Consider the following 22,463-nt stretch of genomic DNA (forward strand, 5'->3'; position numbering starts at 1 on the left):
GTTTCTTAGGGTTTTTCTTGGCTTGCATCTTCTTGTAAGATTGAATATGAACTATTGATCTTGGGTGACTTGTGGGGTGAGAGATTTGAGCCATCAATTTCATAAATTGGCTATCAACATTATCGAATGTACATAAACCATTATCCCCATTTCCTAAACTATTTTTCCATCAATAGAAATTAAATAAATTAAATCTAATCAAAATATTGTGTATAACACAAGTCTACTCAATCTTTCTACAAAATCTTTCAAAGATATTTCAAGTCAATATTTACTCAATATCTTCCAACCATATGGTCACATACCATATCACCTAAAAAAATAAGAAAGAGAATAAAGATGGAGTGTACCACCTAAGGGAGACACTCATGGGCTCCACCTTCTAGAAATATGGTGGGTCTATGTGATACAATGGGCCCCCATGATATATTTATATATTTAAAATTTATATGATACAATGTATCCAATATGAACCTCAAGATCTTGTGGATAGGTACCTGATTGGGTTTGTGTTCAAGTCTGATTGCGATCCTATGGCCCACCACCCAAACCCAGATCCGTTTTTGCCCTAAATTAGTACTAGCGTAGGTTCTTGAAAAGAGATCCATCACATTCTTATGAAAATACATAACAACGTTTAAATTTTGGATTGCACTTTCCAATAACTCCATAATGTCTCCTGAAAATAAACATGAGAAAATGAGAGATTCTTTTTCTGCCAAAACAAGCGTGGCCATAATCGACAAGTCTTTTCTAAATGAGTGAGACATATTATTTCTAAACATTAAATTGGGAAAAGTATTAAATAAAACTATTTTTAAGAAGGTCATAATCATTCGTGGCTGTCTAGATTTGACATCGGCGGTTAGGATGGTACCATTTAAAAAACATTTCGACCGTAGGATGTATGGATATGAGAAAAAATGGATTTCAAGTATTGGAAATAATACATCTAATGCATTTTTTAAACCATCAATTTACAAATTTTTCAAATATTCATAGATATTCTTGATGTACACAGTTCTTTTAAGCTTTAAATTTTAGGAAAGTATACAATGAGATCATTTACTTTTAATATAAAGTGGTCACATCAATTTTGACCATTAAATTGAAATTGGGTAGCTACAATTATTCTATTGATCAAGCTCAAACTTCAAATGATATTTTTTCAAACTTTGTGAGACATCAAAGCCATCAAATTTTACATTAAATGGTTATAAAGAATTGTGGCCATCTTGTATCAAAGATAAATAATATCATTATATACAATTCTTTAAGTTTATAAAAATAATGATCCAATCAAACTCTCCCACACCTTTCGATACTATTTGAAGGGCAGCTTTAGAGCAGCTATAGCTCTAGAGGATAGGTGCCCTATTGTTTAGAGCCTCCGCCTCATACAAACCACACCCATACTGAGATGATAGAGCGAGAAGGATGCAAGTATTGTTTTGGAGCCAGAAAATTTCATGCTCCTACGGGAGCATATTATTCATCCTCCCAGTTGTATGAACCAGAAACAATTGCACTGTTCAAAAGTCTTCCAAATCCGTCGATTGCTTGCTTGGTGCTTCCATATAAAGAGAGTGTCAGTTACGAACAAGTTCAATAACATCTAGAGAGAGAAAAGGCAAGAGTTTAGAGTTCTAGAGAGAGAGAGAGAGAGAGGGACGAGAATTTGAGAGAGAGAGAGGGAAAGATAATGGAGAGTTCTAGCGCGATGGTGCCTTTCCCTTTGCTTACAACCCCAGTTGAGAGCACATACAGGCCATGCACCATCCCTTACAGGTTTCCCTCTGACCCTCCTCGTAAGCCCACCCCAACAGAGCTCTCCTGGATCGAACTCTTTCAGAAATCAATACCCTCTTTCAGGTATATTATCTCAAATAAAATCTCTCCTCTTTCTCTCTCTACTCGATTCTTTGTTTTCTTTTTTTGTTTGTTTTGTTTTGTTTTTGTTTGATTAGTGAATTCTCGATTGGGGATTTGCCAATTTTGCCGTATCCATTGATTGCGATTCATTAGCCTGCAAATGAAATAATCGATTTGTTTTTCTTAAGTTCTCATTTATATATTGGTTTTATGTTTGATATTGCTTTTATGAACCATGATCCCTATAATCAGTATCATTTGTTTCACTTTTGGCATCGTGGGGTTGTTTACTTGAAATTTTGTTTCTTTCTTTTCCTTCATTTCACGATTTTTGGGCGTAACTGGTGTTGTTCAATCTTTTCTTTTGTTTGATTATTTGAGAGTTGGGCTATGCATTCTTTTTCATCAATGGCTGTTTTCTTGAGAGTATCTATGATTGTTTAATGAGATTTGCGAGAAGTTTTATCTCTGTTTTGGGCTTCTATTTCTTCTGAAACTGTGAGATGCTGATTGGGAAGAGATGCATCTATTATGGGGGTTGGAGGGAGGTGTACACATTTTGAACATACTTTTGAAACTGTACATGTGTAAGTGGTACAATACTGCACATGGATGCATTATTAATTGTACATTTGTGAGTGGTACAAGATTGCACATGGATGCATTATTTTAGTTGATCCCAGAGTGAATGAAGTTGAACATGGTGCTTAGTGAATGAAGTTGAAGATAGTACTTTGTGAATATATCACCATAAAAGATGTCATACGCTATATTATACGTGGTAATGGAGCCTGTGCATTACCTGCCTTCCTCTGTAAAGACTTGCATATATTTGAGTCAGCTTGGGCTCCTTACTGTATTGTCTTTGAGGGAAGGGGATCAACCACTGCCTTCTTATTAAAATACTAATGATATTATAAAAATGACAATTAGAAATGTTGGCAGCTTCATATCATTCCTTTTATATTCATGCTATTTAGTTTAAACTTTAAAGCCTTTCTTTTTTTTGATATAATATTTGGGATAAGGCTTGATAGCATACACTGACCACGAATTCTTACATGGGAATTTGAATCCTCTAGTTCTTTTAGGTCTTCTAAGTATGAAATTCATTCTTACTGCACTTAAATGATCTTCATGATTGTTGTAAGTTATTAATATAAATTACACATAAAGCTTTTGTTCAAATAATTTTATACGCTATTGTCATTTTCTATCAAAATTTTGTTTTTGTAGATAAATTCTTGATTTTAAATGCTGATTATATCTAAGTCATGCCTGAATAGCATACAGTTCGTCCAACTTTTACATGTCTTAGTTCAGTCCAAGTATGTGGCTAAATTCTAGGCCAAGAAAGGATGCACCTCATAGACTTCTCTATCGGGGCTAGGATTCTTACTGATTGAATGGTGAGGCTTATGGCTTATTTTCATCTTGTTGTGCCATCATCAGGATAAATAAATTGCCAAAAATGGACTGATTTTTCTACTGAATAATTGAAAGTTCTATAATACTTTGATTTTGAAGTGTTGTGAGCTACTCACAATGTTGCAATTGACTTTGGGGGATATTATATTATGCTACGTGAGAGAAACTTTATGAGATCTGGCGAGGTAGTCTCTATGATTTTTTTTTGGATCAATAAAGTAGTTAAATTTTGGGAGTTCATGTTCTCTATCACCAGCAGTCAGACATAATAGATATTGTTTTGATACAGGAAACGAGCAGAGAGTGATGATACAGGTCCCGATTCTCATGATAGGGCTGAGAAATTTGCTCAGAGGTATATCTGCCTTAATTTATGATTATTAGTTGTAAGAAAGTGTTATTTAAAGTCCTTTTTTGGATCAATGAAAGTATACTATAAACCAATGGACTTTGTTTTCGTGCAAATAAAATTGCTAGTTGATGTCAGCAAATTATATTATCATTTTAGAATGTATGGTGGTCATGGCCACTCCACCTCCATGAGAGGGGGAGAACATTTAGGAGAAAAGTTCATTTTGAAATTGTTACCAACAATATAAATACGTCATAATTGTAAAACTGGATGCTTTTATAAATACAATTCGAAATTATGGTAGAGTCGGAGTTTTAAATACAATTGGAATCTGTGCTCATAGACACACTCAGCCCACCTCCATGAGAGGGGGAGAACGTTGGAGAGTTGTTTGGAAAAAAGTTCATTCCAAAGATGTTACCAAAGCCAAGGTAAGTACACCTGCATGGGTTTGTTGTAAATCTGGATGGTTTTAGAAACACTATGGGAATCTTTGCCACAACTACAGTTTCCCTCTCCAGAAAGTGTATAAGGTCATCTTGTTGCTTCTTAGCATCCAAGGATTTCAGCTATCACTCTGGACAGTAAACCACCCAATTTGGTCTGGTAGTTCCTTATTTAATCTGGACTTAACTTATGAAATACCTCTTGCAAAGAAGTAGTTGGATCTGCCTTTGACTTAATTGTTGTATTCTAATTTGACTTGATGGACTGCAAAGGTATACAGAAATACTTGAGGACTTGAAAGCAGATCCTGAGAGTCATGGTGGACCTCCTGATTGCATTGTAAGTGATTTTTTAGGTATTATGGTGTCATATTCTTATGTCCACCTATCTACTGGTATTTGACCTTATCTTCCTGTTTGATTTTAGCTTCTCTGTAGGATTCGGGAACAAATCTTAAGAGAGCTAGGCTTCAGGGACATATTCAAGAAAGTTAAGGTAAAATATTTATTGCTCTGGTATTCCTGTATTTATTTATCAGGGTAGTTTCCCTGTCTCCGTTTGTGTTGTTTTTCCTTCGCTATGTGATGAGCTCGAATGCCTTCTTTTCTATAAAGGATGACGAGAACGCAAAGGCTTTAACACTATTTGAGGAGGTGGTTCAGCTTAATGATGCCATTGAAGATGCAAGCAAGCGGGTGGAAAGCTTGATTAGGGGAATATTTGCTGGGAACATTTTCGATTTGGGGTCTGCCCAGGTAACATCATTAGCTTGGTTAAATGATATTTGTGACATTATAGAATATTCTCCTCAAAAAATGCAAGGTGTTCCAATGCGCTTTCCTAGTGGAGGCAATATTATGTCAATAGCTCATAGAAATATCATCAAATTATGTGTGTCACCCAAAACAATCAATTATTTTGTGCCTTTGAAAATATATGTCAGTCACCATCCTACATAAGCACTTCAAGTTGTTGTGAAGAATCATGGCTTTCCTGTGGTTTCATAAATTACATTGAGTTTGCAACCCTTTTCTATTTTCAAATTTTTATTCTTAGTTATAAAAAAATTCTATATCTTATTAGTTTTTAAGTGAGTTTCCCCATTCCATTAACTGTTCGCCATATGCTTTGCATTTCTTGAAGCTTGCAGAGGTCTTTGCAAGAGATGGGATGTCATTTAGAGCAAGTTGTGAAAATCTGTTGCCTCGACCTTGGGTTATTGACGACTTTGACATCTTCAAATTAAAATGGAGTAGAAAGTCATGGAAAAAGGCCAGTGCCTACTCTCTATCTTTCACTTTCCGCGGTATTTTGATAACTCTGGATCTACTCTCAGAGCAAACTTTCAATTATATACCTCCAGGCTAATGTAATCGATTGATTTAATATGATATTTCATATTCTGGGATATTTGTTCTTTAGTAGAGATCAATCTTGAGAGTTCTTTTTAGGAACATGCATGCTTGATTATTGATGAATGTCTGTGTGTTCATGTGTCTATTCATGGACACATATAGATAGATATATGTGTTCTTGTTTCATGTTTTGCAGCATCTTGTGCTAGTGGCATGTAAAACATAAAAACATCATGGATGGCTCATATGGGTTTTTTTATCCACTTGATGGTGTGTGTACTTGTTTCATGTTTTGCAGCATCTTAGTGCTAGTAGCATGTAAAAACATAAAACATCATGGATGGCTGATATGGGTTTTTTTTATCCACTTGATGGTGTGCATAAACACACGTATTTTAGTACGCATAGAAACCCTAGTATGCATTCCCATATGTACAACTACAATACATGTTCACTTCGAAAGCTCTGTACGTATTCATATTTACCTCCTTGTCTAAATTTAATGTTATGACTAGATGGTTCATATATGCAACAGAAGTAGTTATCATCTAATAAGTTTTGTTGACATGAAGTAGTTATCATCTAATAAGTTTTGTTGACATGATTCATCTGAGAGTACATGCATGAAGTCGCATTGAGCAGTGTAGTAGCCAATTGCTCATGTTTCTTCGACCATATCCTACCATTTCACTCTATGAATTGGCAAATGGCTTAGTAGCTGACATACTCCACAATTCACAGTTGTAAATGTGTAATCAATCAAAAAGAAAAAGGGAAAAACCAGAGGTACGGGTTTACAGATTGGTCCTCCTTACAATGACCATGCACAATAGGATATCAAAATGAAGATTTTTGTAAATGATCAATAATGACTATTTTGTCCTTCTAAAGTGACCACATCAAGCCAAAACCTTGGATAGGCCTCTTTCCTCCTTGTCGCTTCATAAGACCCTCCAATATACTAAGTTCCAGGGTAGGGGGAGAAAAAGAGAGAGCAATCCTTTTCAACACACCAGCACCATTTACTGATAAACACCATTAACCTCCTTGAGGCTCTTAATACTCATGCTAGACATCTAACCTAATATCTGTCAATACTTCTTTCGGCTGCCTTTAGCGTTGTAAGTGATTCTCTTCAAAAATACGATGTGGCTTGGAAAGAACTATAAGTTAGAACTGTAATTTCTTTTGTTTTGCCAGCGTGCTTGATTCTTTTAATTGTGATTAATTCTTGTCCTTTTTTGTTGTATTTGACCTGAAGATAAATCAGTCATTTCTTCTCTTTCTTATACTGCTTGTGAAACCTGCCTAGTTTGAGAAGAAAAGAGAAAAACTGGAAGAAGTTGTGCACTGAATCTGATATACCCTGAGGGTCTCCCTTGAATTTTACCTCGAATATCTCCTTACAGCTTTTCTATGGCCCTGTCTAAATAGCATATGTGTAACACTCTTCTGTTGATTGTTTTCTGTTGATGCTGGAGATGTTATTTATTTTTATTGTTAATATATCTAAGTTTATAGTCTTCCTAGCTTGTCCTCTTAATTTTTATTTACAAAGACTATCTTTAGAAACCATAAATAATTTGTTTTTGACACTGTTACCTTGCTCTAATATGTTCATTTGGTCTCTAATTGCAGGCTGTAATATTTGTTGATAACTCAGGGGCAGATGTCATTCTTGGGATATTACCCTTTGCTAGAGAGTTGCTTCGACGAGGTACACAGGTTTGGTTCACCCTTATTGAATTTCTCTTGGTCTATTATGCTAACAATGTAAAGTTCAGCTGTTATAAAGCCCACAATTTTGGAAAAAAGTAAAAAACATAGAATGTCTCTTGTACACTTGTCTGCAGTTTCCTGGAGTCTCTTTGGAGATTAAGTGAAACACGATCTTTATTTATTATCAAGCGTGTGGTATCTTTTTGCTACCTCATGGTCTTCTCTATCTTTTAACTGATAGATATTTGCAGGTGGTTCTGGCTGCTAATGATTTACCAGCCATCAATGACATCACTTATCCTGAACTGATTGAAATTATATCAAAGGTGGCATGAGCTTGATGACATAGATTCCTTTGTATATACATAAATTTTCTAGTGTTATAGTTAAGTTGTGCATGCAAATTTAAGGTGATTCTTATGCTTTTCGGTGACTATTTATCAGTTGAAGGATGAAAATGGGAAGATCTTGGGTGTCGATGCATCAGGACTTCTTATAGCAAATTCTGGTAATGATTTGCCGGTAAGATCATGCAAATCTTCTGTCTTCTCAAGAATATTTTTCATTAGAAAGTCAGTTTTAACCATAGAAATGACCTCTGTTCGTAATTTTGTCTAAAAGAAGAGTTTACACATCTACAGGTCATTGATCTCTCTGCTGTGTCTCCAGAGCTGGCATACCTTGCAAATGATGCAGATCTGGTCATCATGGAAGGGATGGTAAATAGATGCTTTCTCTCCTTTTTTTTGCCTCTAGTTTTTTTGTGATGATTAATGGAAATGGATTTATTGAAAGTTTGGGTTGTGGCCTATGGCTCTTATGAGTTCCTTTTTCTGTAGGGTCGCAGCATAGAGACGAATCTTTATGCTCAGTTCAGATGTGATTCACTGAAGATTGGAATGGTGTGTTCTTCTCTCTCTCTCTCTCTCTCCAAAAATGCGAACAAAAGTGTGTACAAAGTGGGATTTTGATTTCGTCACTCTCTCTCTCTCTCACAGATGCGCAAGCAAAAGTCTACAAATTGTGATTTTGATTTCTTTTGCTTTATGGAGAAACAGGTGAAGCATTTTGAGGTGGCTCAATTCCTTGGAGCGAGGCTCTATGATTGTGTGTTCAAGTATACTGAAGTCTGTGACGAAGTATTGAAACAGTGATCCGCTTTTGCTCATCATATTTTCTTGTATCTTTACTTGGTTCGCTTTTGTTACCCCACATGTTATATAACGTGTGGGTTATTCTGTAGACTTCTACCCCATTGACCCCGAGTCTGTGAGCTAATACTATGTGAGCTCCCGAACCCATATATACAGACACTATTGCTCCCATCTGTTAATGGTAGCTTCCGTGGTTCAGAATTTTATCATACCATTAATCGCCAATTATTGAGTTACAAGAATAAGAAATAGATTTGAACGGATTGGGGACATCATTTAGAATCAGCTAAAGTGATTTGCTTGTGTTTCATCTGTGTTGTGTCTAGTCTCTCTCTCTCTCTCTCTCTCTCTCACTACTAAAGAAACTCATGCATGATTCTCTCTCGCTAAAGAAATTCATGCATGATTCTCTCTCTTAAAGAGACTCGTGCATAATTTCTCCCTCTTAAAGAAACTCATGCATAATTCTCTCTCTGTGGACCTCATTTATAATAAAAGGGAAAACTCACTATACAACCCTAGCTTCAAGCAGGCTCTCTCTTCTGGATTTCCCCACCCAGAAGACCACCCCTAGCAATGAACTGAGATCCCTCTCCCATCTTGAGATCTCATATCACACACAAAAAACCTCGCTCTAGAACAACCCCCACATCATCAAAACCTCTACACAACCCTACATCTATATGTCGAGCTATCCCATCTTTGACCTCTTGCAATCTTGCAAAACCGTGAGACAGCTCCAAAAAATTCATGCCCATATGATCACCACCAATCTCACATCTAGCATAACCCTAATAAGCAAGCTCTTAGCCTTCTGTATATGCCCCAATTCAGGCAATCTTCTTTATGCCAACTTGGTCTTCACCCAAATAAAAAACCCCAACTCTTTCATGCATAATCTTATGATCAGAGGCCATTCCTCAAGCGCTCAACCCCAAAATTCCTTTCTTTATTTCAAGCAAATGCAAAAGCTTGGTTTGGAACCCAACATGTATACATTCCCCTTCTTGGTAAAAGCTTGCATTGAAGCTAGTAGTATCATTGATGGTGAGTGTATTCATGCCCAAATTCTAAAACATGGGTTTGAAGACAATGTGTTTTCTGGAAGTAATTTGATCCAAATGTATTCAATTTGTGGGAAGAGAATTGAGGAGTCGAGGAAAGTGTTCGATGGATTGCATGAGAGGAATGTAGTGGTATGGACATGCATGATTTCATGCTATGTCCATCATGGCCATGGTGCCATGGCTCTAGAACTCTTCGAGTCGATGAAAAGGTCAGGAGAAGCTGAGCCTAGTGAAGTGACCATCGTCCATGTCATTGAAGCATGCATAATTGCAAAAGACGTGGACATGGGTATCTGGGTGCATGACTATGTGATGCACAGCAAAAGCAAGCTAAATGTAGTAGTTGGGTCAGCTCTAATGGATATGTTCTCTAAGTTTGGTAGCTTGAATATGGCAAAAAGAGTGTTTTGTGAGATGCCTGAGAGAAATTTGGTATCATATAACACTATGCTTAATGCCTGCTGTCGAAACGGCAAGCCCAAAGAGACTTTTCGGCTATTTAGTGAGATGAGATTAGTGGGCTTGGAACCTGATGAGATCACTCTCTTGAGCTTGCTTGATGCATATGCTTCGGTGGGGGCTCTGTGTTTGTGTCAAGCCATTCATGGATATCTGTACAAGCGCAAGATTGACCAGAAATTCATGCTTTATACCGCTCTTATAAACACATATTCGAAGTGTGGAGACGCTAATGAAGCATTGCAAGTGTTCCAGGAGATGGAGGAGAGAGATGTGCTCGCTTATAGTGCGATGATCACAGGTTTAGCCATGCATGGGATTAGTGAGAGAGCCATAGAGCTTTTCAGAGAGATGGACAGGGACCATGTGAGGCCCGATAAAATTGCTTATGTGGGGGTGTTATCGGCTTGTAGCCATGCTGGGAAGGTGGAAGAGGGTCGAGAATTCTTTGATTCCATGAGCGTAATTCATGGAATTGAGCCCACTTTGGAGCACTATGGTTGCATGACTGACCTTCTTAGTAGAGCCGGTCACTTAGCCGATGCCCTAAGGCTCATAGAATCGATGCCGATGAAGCCCAATCTCATGGTTTGGAGTGCTTTCTTAAGTGGTTGTAGGATCCATGGTGATGTTGATAAAGCTGAGAGTGTGGTTAAGCACATCGTTGAATTGAATCCACAAAGTGGTGGGGTCTATGTGCTATTATCTAATATATTTGCAAAGGCAGGGAGGTGGAGAGGGGTGGAGATGATGAGAGAATTGATGAGAGACAAAAGGGCGGGAAAGAGTAGTGGGTGTAGTGCTATTGAGATAAATGGTGGGTTTCATGAGTTTTGTGTTGGGGATGAAAGAACTCACCCCCAATCCAGAAGATACATGTTATGCTAGAAGAGATGAACAGGAAAGTGCAGGTTAAAGGATGTAAGTTCAATGGTTTGGATATTTAAATCAATGTACAGGGGCCACAAAGTGTGTGTGTGTGTGTGTGAGAGAGAGAGAGAGAGCGATGAAGACAGACCTTGATAAATGTTTGCAGTCTATGGGTTTTGAACCATTTGAATTAATTATGCAAATGGATGCTCACTCTTAACTTGTTTTAAAGACAATTATTCAAAGAGGTGCTATGTCTTCTGCACAAAGTTGCAAACAGTTAGTCAGCATTCAATCTCAATTTCCCTTGAGCTTTTTCTCCATCAATATTTCCTAATCTTAAATGAGTACATCATATAGCCATATTCTTTCATGAATAAGAAGTCAAGTCATAAAATATTAGAGAGAAATGGTTACACACCACAAATATGATTTTCCATAGTAAATTTCAACGTATGTTAGTTGCAGAGCACCCCATCAGTCAAGGCTTTAAAATAAGGAAACACATATTGAAGGCTTCTGATTAAATGGAATAAAGAAAATGGAAAACAGGAAAAGTCCTCATATTCAATTTTCACATTCCACTATGGTACCATCAACAATTCAATAGAAAAATAAAGAATTAAAAATAAGAAAATAAAAGGGGAAATTGGGTCTTCTTCTTATTAATAATGAGTAGTTGTCCCAGAAATTCCAAACCAGTACACATAATATCAATTACCCATGGGTTTACATCCTTTTCCTCTCACAAAAGACGAAAAAAGATAAAACATAGAAACTAATGGCCATGGAAAAAAGACAAGAAATTTACCCATAGAGAAAACCCAAAAACCAATGGCCATGGATTGTATTTCTCTCACTCAAAAGATAACTAAACACCCATTTTCTATAGTTAGAAAATTCGAACCAGAAACATAGAAACTAATCTTCTTTTTCCTCTTCTTCTTTTTCCTGGTCAGGATCATGTGCTGGATCAGCTTTATCAATAGCCTCTCTTCCCTTACTCAAAAAGGGTTTGCAGGCCATTTCCACACCGAGCCATGCAAAACCTAAGGCAGCGAAAATTATCGCAGCAAATTTCAGGCTATTCATGGCTGATTCCTCTCTCTTTCCCCCTCCCATCTCAGTCATTTCTCTCTCTATAAACTCTGAAGACCATGCTGTGAACTCCAAAGTTCAATTTCTCCACCGATTTCTCATATCGTTATATATAGAGTAGTGGTACATATTTTCCTTTGGGACACGGTATCTGAGTCATACGTAAAAATGCGGGCCCTTCAATAATTTCTTTTTGAAATAGAATTTGATCTTAATTTTTTAAAAATATATAATCATTAATATAGAACTTATTTATCGTAAAAATAAATAAAATTTAAAACTTAAAAATAATATTTTTTTTTAAAAATATTTAAATAGTTGATTTTATTTTTTCTTTGAAAGACTATTATTTATAGGGACCCGGTTTTGGTTGACGGTGTATATCTCCAAGCCTGTATAGTAACAGGTGCGGACTTGAATGCTCTAACAATTTTCTTTTTTTTTTTAAAATTTTTTTATTTTTCAATATATATTCTCTCCGGTGTCTCTCTCTCAACAGAGATTTCATAATTAATTTAGTCTCTAGTGTAATGCTCTATTTTGTAATAACGATAGTAAAAGATTATTTATTATATTTTAATTTATTTTTGATACAAGGAGGTGACAATCATTTTTAGCTATTGGATGTGAAATTCAAAGGTTTAGAATGCTTGATAAAGTTTGAGAAATTATATTTTGAACTTTGCAGCCACTCAAACTGATACTTACCACCAAAATTATTGGATGATGATATTTATTTGTATTTTCTTTTTTTGAGAAAAAGATTGCTCAGCTTGATTGTGGATGGGTATATTATCAGCTTTCCCCTATCTTCATGGCCTCTGGAGAATTTGTTTTTGCTCCAAAATTTTAGGCACATACATTTTTTGTCTAAGGAAATTTGTGAGAAAAATAAAATTTGCTAAAATATAGAAAAATTTACTTTTAAAAGGGAGAGAAAATATATTTAATACGAATTTTCCAAATTTTAAAAAAAATGGTGATTGATTTACACATCAAATTTGCATTATCACCATAAATATAATTTAAAAGTTTTTTAACGCCTTGAGTTCGATTCGTATCGAGATCATAAAACCCCTTCGCCACTGAAAGTACCCAAAAAGATCCAACTACCCATGAAACAGACTGCATAAGCTTATCAGTAAAAAAAAGCTTCTAGAATCTTTTTAAACTTTTTGGTTTCTAATCAAAGCCACGAAGATTTAGGTGCCCTCTAGAAGGAAATGCCCCTGAGGCCCACACAATGCTATCGGGCTTGCCCACATCGGTGTGTCTTCGGACATGGGCTCATGGTTTAAAGTGTTTGTTAGTGCATTATAATATCCCAATTTCAAATACCAACATGGGGTGAAAAATATAAAAATTAGATAATGGGAAAATTCAGAAAAAATGGAAAATTAGAGAAAGCAATGTGTAATATTTTGAAAATACGTTATTTGATTTTGGTAAAAAGTGCTTTTAAAATAAAGAAATTTGTGTTAATGTCTCTTTGAATTACCTTTGTTTAAGAGATTCCTAGAGTGTTTGGTTTCATATTTATACTCGTTATTTTGATTTTTTATTATTTTTAATTGCCTTTGTTTCAGAACTTGAATTTTAATATTTTTTGCTCATAAATTTATTTCAGATATTAAAGGTCCAAAATTGTTCTAGACATCAAATTCGAACCTTCAAAATCTAAAATTCATTTGAGCTTTAAACTTGATTTGAGACATAAGTGCATATAATGTGGAGTCTTTTAGGTTAAAGTGCAAAAGTCTATGTACCCTATCATGAACATCGACTTTTGGACCTTGTGGATGGAAGTTAATGTTTAGAACGACTTCATACCTACAAGATCTGAAAATGATGCATTAGAAAAAAAAAAAATGGCAAAGTTCGGAATCAAATCTTTTGAGGTGATTTTTTAAATAAGTGTGATTCAAGAGGATATTAGCGTGAGTTTCTTTTGAAAATAAGAAAATATTGAAATAAAATCACAATTGGAAGTTCATTTGGTATTCAATTATAAATCTATTTTTACTAGATGTCATAACGAACTGTTCAACAAAAATAAAGATGTTACAACGACATTGATAGTCACCGTCTAATATGCGAACCTGCTCCCTACCTCTAAGGGTGGCAACAGGCCCAATATGGGCTGGGCCAGCCCTAGCCCTGACCTGGCTCGCATCCCCTCAGAGTCGGTCTAGGCTTGGTAGGGTCTGGCCGGGCCAAAAAAAAATGAAGAAAAAAAAAAAAACAAAATATCAAGCAGGGCCAAAACTGGGCCAGCCCTAGCCCAACTCTCGGGCCACACTTTGTAGCATAGGCCTCACTTTTTTTAGAGCCAAGCCATGACGGGCTGGGCTGGCCCATTTCCAGCCCTACCTACCTCTTGCGTTGGTAGTATGCCACGGGGAAGGGAAGATTATCTAAATGGCGCATGAAAGCGATGCTATGAAGTAACGTAGGACGTTGGTCCATTGAGACTCAACCGTTTCTTAGCAGCTAAGCAATGAAGGCCCCTTTGACTTTACGGAAAAAACATTAAATATTGGAAATTATTATATGTACCGAGTAAATTTACAAATTTTTCTTTTAGTTCATAAGTTTGGTAATTTTATGCGAGGTCCTATATCGTTTGCTTTTATTTATTTTTTAACTTTGGTCTAGATATTTTAAATATCAAATAACTTATTTTTTTCCTTTTTAGATTTTATTTGTGGGGTAGTCCGATATTCAATATATTGAACAGTCCTTAAGGGTAGGAATGGGTTGGGTTGGGTGGCCCTTAGGTTTAGTGCCAGAAAAATTTATATCTAATGGGATGGGAGGTTGATTTCTTAGGAAATTATTGAGAGGAATTTACCACTAATGCATCTAAGACTACATCTTTCCTTACTATCAAAAGACATGGTAAAATGTTAAACAGTTCATATCTTAGAGTCCATTTACTCTCCTTAGTAAAACTCAATTTGAGGTTATATGTGGTAGCATCTGTACTTGTACAAATAAAGTTATGGTGTTTTCCGCCTTCAATCTTAGTCAAACTTTCTTGTAGACATGACTTTCAACACTTTGGGTGCAAAAAAAAATATAGAAAAGGATATATTGGTCATTTCATATTTTCATCAAAGGTGATTTTTACTCTTTTCTAAAAGGAAAAATTACGTATGGACCATGTTTGGTCCGTTATATTACAATGCTCCAAGTTTCGAAATGATGTGGAGACCACCCTACCGCACCACCACCTTTTTTTCTCTAGAATTACCCACTTATGCGATATTTCCAACACCCAACAGGTGGAAAATTTTCCAAGGTTTTTTCTTTATTCAAGATCTGTCTTATGTCAGAAATGCTAAAGAACTCGACAAATAAAGTTGTTCGGTGTTTGCAATGTCGAACGGCCCAAAAAATCAAGATTGTAGGGTATCTAACGCTAGCAATATCGGACAATTGAATTTACGAGCATGTTTTTTAAGCCCTAAATTGAACTTGTTTGGTATAGCAACTAGTGGATAGCTTAAAACTGAAAAAAACTACCAGATTCAATTGTCCGATGTTGCTAATGTCAAACACTCACAGAAACTTGATTTTTGGCGCCGTTTGGTATTGTAAACACCTAACAACCTGACATATTAGGTTGTTCAGTATTTTGGAAATATCAGATAGGTGAGCAATTCTAGAAAAAGAAAAAGGGCGGCGGGGTAGGGGTACTCTTCAAGTAATATTTGCACTGTTTCGTAAATTGGGGGCGGGGGGGGGGGGGGGGGGGGGGGGAGGGGAAGGGGATGAGGAGATATGGTCCATACGTAAATTTTCTTGAAAATTTTGAATCAGTTTCGGGATCCCATAGAGTTATTTGAATGAAATAAAATTAAAATTTTAATGAATTTATTTGAGGGATTTTGTTTACAGTGTACTCCCATGGCAGCATATTGTGTTCCCGCCTGTCACGGGGGTAGGACATAAGATATTAGAAGGTATGGAACTTGAAGTTCCAAATTGGTATTTTAGTGGATTCGGAGGTCCAAGTTCTATACCAACTTAAGTAAAAAATTAAAAATTAAAAATTAAAAATATCCAGTTAGGAGCTTCAAGTACCAAATTGGTTTTTTAACAAAAACTTTTGGTCTTGGAACACGAAGTTCCATAATGAAAGTCAAGAAAATAAAATTCCCACTGTAGAAAGACTTTTGAACCAAGTGAATTTTTAAATGAAATAAAAAATCCAAAAAAGGACATGGGTGTAAAATTCAAAGTTTGTTGGACATTTTATAATGCCCCAAAAATGAATAAATATTTATGTCAATGTGAATACGTGTATTTTTAAGAGATTTATGATTAGTGAGAAGTATCAACTACATCATCAAAGCCTTATCTCAATTAATTAGGGTCGGTTACATGAATTTTATTATGTCATTATTCTCTATCAAGGGCGGACCATGTAAGTATCTATATTTCTTCTCACTATTTTCATATATATCCTTGTGGGCATTTCTTTTGTCTTTTTGGAACCTTCTACTTGAACCAAATTGCCCCTCTTAAATGGTGTTGTATTATGTCTACATTGCACACGGCTAGCCCATTGTAAGTCTATTTTCCCTCATTTTATCGTTTTTTGGAGCCACGTTTAAGTTCCCTCATATGTATTCATTATGAACTCTATCATTTTTTATCTTACCACTCATCCATCCTCATCTTATGGATATGCTGTTACTTAAACACCCAACATTCTACCCCATAAAACATGGCTAATCTTGTAGTAATCTTATAAAACTTTTCCTTCAGTTTCATTAGTATGCGGCAATCACTTAAAACTCTTGATACAAATCTTCACTTTGCTCACCTGGCTTTAATTCTATTCACGACATCTTCCTCAATCTCTCTATTCTCCTGGATTATCAACCCAAGATATCAAAAATAACTCTATTAGGCATTTTTTAGCCATCAAATCATTTTTACTTCTATTGTTACTAAATTTGCATTACATATATTCTTAACCCGACTAATTTTAAAACATTTTGATCTAAAGTTTCCCTCCAAAGTTCTAACTTTGAATTGATGCAACATCTAATCTCATTAGTCAAAAGTATATAATCCATGAACAACATATATCATGGTACCTCAATCTGTAGTTGCCTAGTTAACTCATCCACAACCATGGTGAGAAGTATGCACTCCTCAGATTTGACTTAATCTGATTTATATAGAAAAATAAATTCAAAATACAGTATATGCTCATCAATCAAAGCATGTCATCCGCAAACAACATACACGATATTACTTCATCTCGTCGAGGCCTAGTTAACTTTTCCATAACCATTGTAAGAAGTATTTACTCCTCAAATTTCAGCTTAATCTGATTTACATAAAAAAATACATTCAAAATACAATATATGCTCTAAAAAAATGAGACCTGGACGTAAAATATGAAATACATTAAACTATTTTTAATTTTAACAAAATAAAATACAACTATTCTATAGATTTCCCTATTAGAAAATCACAATGATATTTGATTCTACCGTGATCTAGTTCCACAATGGAAAATATCATAGAAAAAAAGGCTATGCATCTAACCTCCAAAACTAAGACAAGGAAAATATTTCTGGGACTTTTCCTTTCTGGCTTTAAAAGAAGAGACTCACCCTCTTTGCTTTAAAAGTAAGTGGCTTTGCCTTCACCCTTCTGCTTTATTTTGGATTATGAAGCGTAAAGTTATACTACTCTTTGCAAGTTAAACCTTCTGTAGGTGAAAAATCTATACATTACTTGTATCAAGCTACCCTTCTATGATTATGAACATCACCAATTAACACAAATCTTAAGAGATTTACGAAACTAATTAGTGGTGGTTATCGATCACCACTCGATTATTGATCACCACAAATGTTTCGTGACTGGCCTGAATCGAAATGGACTCGGGCAAGTTACCCGGACTTGCCCTATAGGTCAGGCTGAGTAAGGTGTACACCCTACATTATGTTATAGTATAAATAGTATTATGCAAATTTAATTTAAATAAAATCTAAATATCTTTTGGGCTAGTGTTTACCGTTTATTGGCCTCACGGTTCAAACCCCCTAAAAAACTTACCACTCTATCCTTTTAAATGCATGTCTTGGTTCGTTTTCTATGGGCCTCATGTTTGGGTTTCAAACACGCTCAAAACCACAGCACCACCCTATTTTTGAAAAGGAAAAATATATAAAGAGATCTTTTATTTTTGATATAAGGAGGTCACAAAGTCCATTAGATTTCAAATCTGGTGGTTGTAAGAGCGTCGTTCACTACACTTAAAATTCGAAAAAAAATTTGTAACACATCCCAAGCCATCTAATTTGACATTCAAAAGCTATGAGTAATTGTGATCTCCTTATAACTAATATTATAAGGTTACACAATCCCTTTAAAAAATACATGTCTTTTTTTTTTTTAAAAAAAAAGAGGTTAAAAAATAATGTGGGTATGTTTGGGTTTCGAACCCCCTCAAAACACCACCAAACCACCCTATCCTTTTAAATGCATGTTTATTTTTCTTTTAAGAGGTGCAGTTGGCATACGGATGCATCCATAGCTGGAGAGGTAAGGTGCACCTTCAAATTTTATCATGGTATATAATTTTGATATAAAATGTTCTTAGATTACCTCAAAATCTATTTTTATATCTAATTATAAAATTTTAAATTTTAAAAATGGTTAAAATTAAGGAGATTTATAAACATATGAAACTCTTGAAAATGGACGGTGTAGATAATATGTTGTAAAATGCACTATTTCTGAGACTTAAAATCTTTTTATCTTCCATGGTCATACATCTCAATGTCGAAATGATCGATCAACATTAAAACTACCTTTTCCAATGGATTTTTTAGGTACATCCGTAGTTCTATATTATAAGGTTGCATCCTTATATAAGCTTTTTCATAAAAATAATGATGATGCATCAACCTCGTGTTGCAAGGGTACACCGTCAAGAAGCACACCACATTTGGGTGTGCACTCCTCTCACACCTGTAAAAAATATAAAATGAAATATTTTCAATAAAATAAAATAACAAAAATAACTCTGAAAGCTTTAAAGGGTATTTTGATCATTATATTTATCAAAAACTTGTTTTTAATATTTTTATTAGGTGCTCCCATTGAGTTGAAGACACATACCAAATTTTATATTCATGTAACTTATAGAAAAAGAACTAAAAATAAAGGCGTTAGATCTAAGCCGAACGGTGAGTGGCTCACTCAATCTAAATTGGAAAGCTGAATGGGGGGAGCATATATCTTCTATACAGTAGGAGAAGTATAAAATCTTAGAGGTCTTGGGACTTAGGTACATCCGATAACACACCTGTTACAGGGAGCCCGCTCTTTTTAAATCTAGATAAGAGATGGATTTTAAGTCTAAAATCTTAGAGATCTCGGTACCATCGCGATCATGAATTGAGATAAAAAAACAAAAATTGATTTTGGATTTTTCATAAGGAAAATTTTTATATAAGGGCAAGGTCCTATACAATTAAATTAAGGCGGACCTTAAAAATCTAATAGCAAAAGTTATTTAAATGCCAAAAAATTCTCAAATCGATCATCTCGGCCTCAAGATGTAAGGACATAAGAAAAATGAATTCCAAGTCTTAGAAGCAGTCCATCATGTAATATATTTTTGGACTGTCAATTTTCAAAGTTTTTTTATGTGTTCATAGATATGCTCGATGTAAACTATTTTTTAAGCTTTAAATGTTATAATTAGATATAAAAATAAAATTTCAAGCCATCACAAAGATTTCCAGAACCCAAAAACATATTCCTATATTATTTTAGAGGTGTGCCTTATTTTGATTGTGTGTGTCCTCAGCCCTATACAAACCACACCCTTTTCAAAATGGTACATCATGTATTCATTTTTATAAATTATTCATTTTAATTTTTCAAAGATAAATTAAAACTGCACTATTGTTGGAACTTCACATGTATCAATTTTAAGGGGAAAATGGGTATGCGAGTGATTGAAAATGCATTTGAATCTAAAAACCCTTGATAAGTCCAGAATACTATCCATAACCTTTCATTTACATTATGGGAAAAGTTTATATATTGCCGAGGATCTTAACAATCAAATTAGATCCCACCTCAAAAATTTTACCATAAGAGGTTGTTTTAATGTCTAAATATCTTTAAATTGATCATTTCGACATCAAGATGCATGGACATAAGAAAAAAAATGGATTTCAAGTTTTGAAAATAGTGCATCAAGAGGTTTTGATGCCCAAGGGTGCAAATGGACAGTTTGCTCCTGCAGGAGCATGAAATGATTTGGCATCTACCCACCAGGCTATTCCTATGAGAGAGAGACATGGGATCGCCAATGACCTCACACTGCAAATCAGCTGAAAACAATGTCTTCAAAATTAGAAAAATGAAATAGAAACACACTGCAAATCTCCAATTACCAATGCTTCAGAAAGAGAGAGAGAGAGAGATGAAAGTGAAAGACACCGCAAATCTCCAAATACCAATGTCTTCTAAAATAGAAAGACGCTACAAATATCTTATTGCCAATAATTTCTAAATTGGAAACATCGAAGAACATGAAAGGAACCGAATAAAGAAAGTGACTTATAATAAAAATTTTAAACCCTAATATACATTTAAGGGAAAATTTCGTAAAGAACCTTAATTCTTCATCTTATTTTATGGTAGGCCGTATTTTCATTTTTCTTTCAAGAGGCATAAAAAAAGCGCTAATAATTTCATCGTACCCCTTTATCTTTTATCTCTCTCATTTATTCACTTATGATCATGAAAATTAGCCCCAACAAACTCTTTTATACCATTTCAACAAAAAACCATTTTAAAAACTTTTGTAATCCACCTCATTATATCTTTTAACCTAAAATCATTTCAAAAATAATATTTTTATTATATTTTTTGGCCTTTCCAGAATTTCAATGCCACTTTGAGGGCTCCCTATTTCTCTCATATTGGGTTGAAATGGTATAAGAATATTTGTTGATGCTAATTTTTATGGTCAAAAGTGAATAAATGAGGGAGATAAGAGATGAGAGGGTACGAGTAAAATCCTTAAAGATTTTCTTATGCCGCTTGAAAGAAAAATGGAAAGAATGTCTACAATCAAATAAGATGGGGAATTAAGGTTCCGTACAAAATTTTTCTTAAATTTAAATTATTTTTAATTTTATTGTTAATTTAAATTACTTTTACCATATCATAATTAGTTTTAATACTGATAACAATGCTGATAGTATTCATTATCATGATAAAATACCTTCCCTATAATAATGTGCGTGTAATTCGAAAGCATCATTTGAATTGGAAAAGAAACATATTGCTTACTTAAAAACAATTGAAAATCTATAATTCCTTTTTTATTTTTCAAATTAAAACACACCTATTTATTTCATATTTTAATCTGAAGTCGTACTTTTGAAAATATGTGTATTTTAAATTTATTTATTTATTTATACATCAAATTAATCTAAAATTTGACATGTCCAAACTTTTCATCAATAAAAAATATATAAAAAATAATCTAAATTATCAAAATACCCCTAAACATTGTATTGATATTTTGATTATTTTATTATTTTCAAATTATTTTAAATATATTTTAAGTATTTTTAGGTGTTTGATGGTGGGAATTACATACCAAATTTTATCTTAATCCCAAGAATAAAAAAAAGGTAAAATTAAAATATATTTTATTCTTTGAAAGAATGGGGCTTGAGTGTAAAATTTTAAATACAAAGGACTATTCTTAAATTTCAAAAATAAAATAGAATTTTCATGTAGATTTTGTAAAATATTTTCAAAATGTCGTTTGGAAAAGTAGGAGCATTCGTAAGAAATCAATCATAGAGTTATATAAGTAACGGACGCGATTTCTATATGACCTAGCCCACATGTGGAGACATGCGGCATATTAATAAATCCATTTTTGAGATGGATTTTTGGAGTTAATTTTTAAGGAAATATAATATCTAACATGGTGATCATGAATATGAAAAAATAAGTAAATTTTCAAAACTAAAAATAGTAATTTTAGAAAGAAAACATTTGGACCATTAGTTTACCTTGTCATTAGATGGAACACCTTCTTGTATCCATCTTTAAGATAGATGCTTTACACTTTTTAGACCACATATGTAATCATGCGGTCCAGCCCGCATGAAACAATTTTCCATAAGCAAAAAAGCCAATAAAATGGAAAGTGAATGATGATACTTAAATTGTTGGAAAAATATCTTCTTATTCTCTAATTTTAACTTCTCTATCTCTTTGGACCTAAAGGTGAAAAATATTACTTGAAAGCAAAAGACTTCCATTTTTTCTATCTTGTAACCCTTGAATCCCTTTTTGATGAAATTTTTACCCTAATAAAAATTAAAATAACATCATATCTTGCAAAAGCTTCGTTTGTGAGATCTCCCACTATCGCTTTATCTACACGATAAAAGCTTTTTAGCCATTATTGGGAGGTGAGTTTTTCTTCTCTCTCACCAACTTGGTAGAGAGAGAAGATTTTCTCTCATAGTAGGGTTGCAGATATTTTTGCTCTCTCATCAACTTGGGCGAGAGAGAGGTGCTTCTTTCATGTTAGCACAATGGGTATGGTGGGGGCACCAATTGTTCGTGA

General features: G+C 34.5%; 2 protein-coding genes across 9 annotated transcripts; both read left to right on the forward strand.

Annotated features, from left to right (window-relative positions):
• The first annotated feature begins 1,610 nt into the window (after positions 1–1,610).
• On the forward strand, positions 1,611–8,602 carry LOC18439760 (damage-control phosphatase At2g17340). 8 transcript variants are annotated; one of them, XR_016052701.1, is made up of 12 exons: positions 1,611–1,872; positions 3,590–3,655; positions 4,372–4,438; positions 4,526–4,594; positions 4,714–4,854; positions 5,243–5,371; positions 7,093–7,171; positions 7,425–7,499; positions 7,618–7,695; positions 7,815–7,892; positions 8,013–8,075; positions 8,172–8,602. XR_016052701.1 is itself a non-coding variant. In XM_020670861.2 (12 exons), the coding sequence occupies exons 1-12, from the start codon at positions 1,703–1,705 to the stop codon at positions 8,325–8,327; spliced, it is 1,179 nt and encodes a 392-aa protein (XP_020526520.1). In that variant the 5' UTR covers positions 1,611–1,702; the 3' UTR covers positions 8,328–8,602. The 8 variants fall into 8 exon arrangements, 4 of the variants coding, with proteins under 4 accessions (XP_020526520.1, XP_006849981.1, XP_088718972.1 ...); XR_016052700.1 differs by having other exon boundaries at positions 8,232–8,602; XR_016052703.1 differs by having other exon boundaries at positions 5,250–5,371.
• A 408-nt stretch (positions 8,603–9,010) lies between these two features.
• Positions 9,011–10,741, forward strand: LOC105421088 (putative pentatricopeptide repeat-containing protein At3g05240). Its single transcript, XM_011627204.3, has one exon. The coding sequence runs from the start codon at positions 9,011–9,013 to the stop codon at positions 10,739–10,741; it is 1,731 nt and encodes a 576-aa protein (XP_011625506.3).
• The last annotated feature ends 11,722 nt before the right edge of the window (positions 10,742–22,463 follow it).

The sequence above is a fragment of the Amborella trichopoda genome, chromosome 3, assembly GCF_054954075.1.
Source record: "Amborella trichopoda isolate Santa Cruz 75 chromosome 3, AtrichopodaSantaCruz75HAP2 v2.0, whole genome shotgun sequence".
NCBI lineage: Eukaryota > Viridiplantae > Streptophyta > Magnoliopsida > Amborellales > Amborellaceae > Amborella > Amborella trichopoda.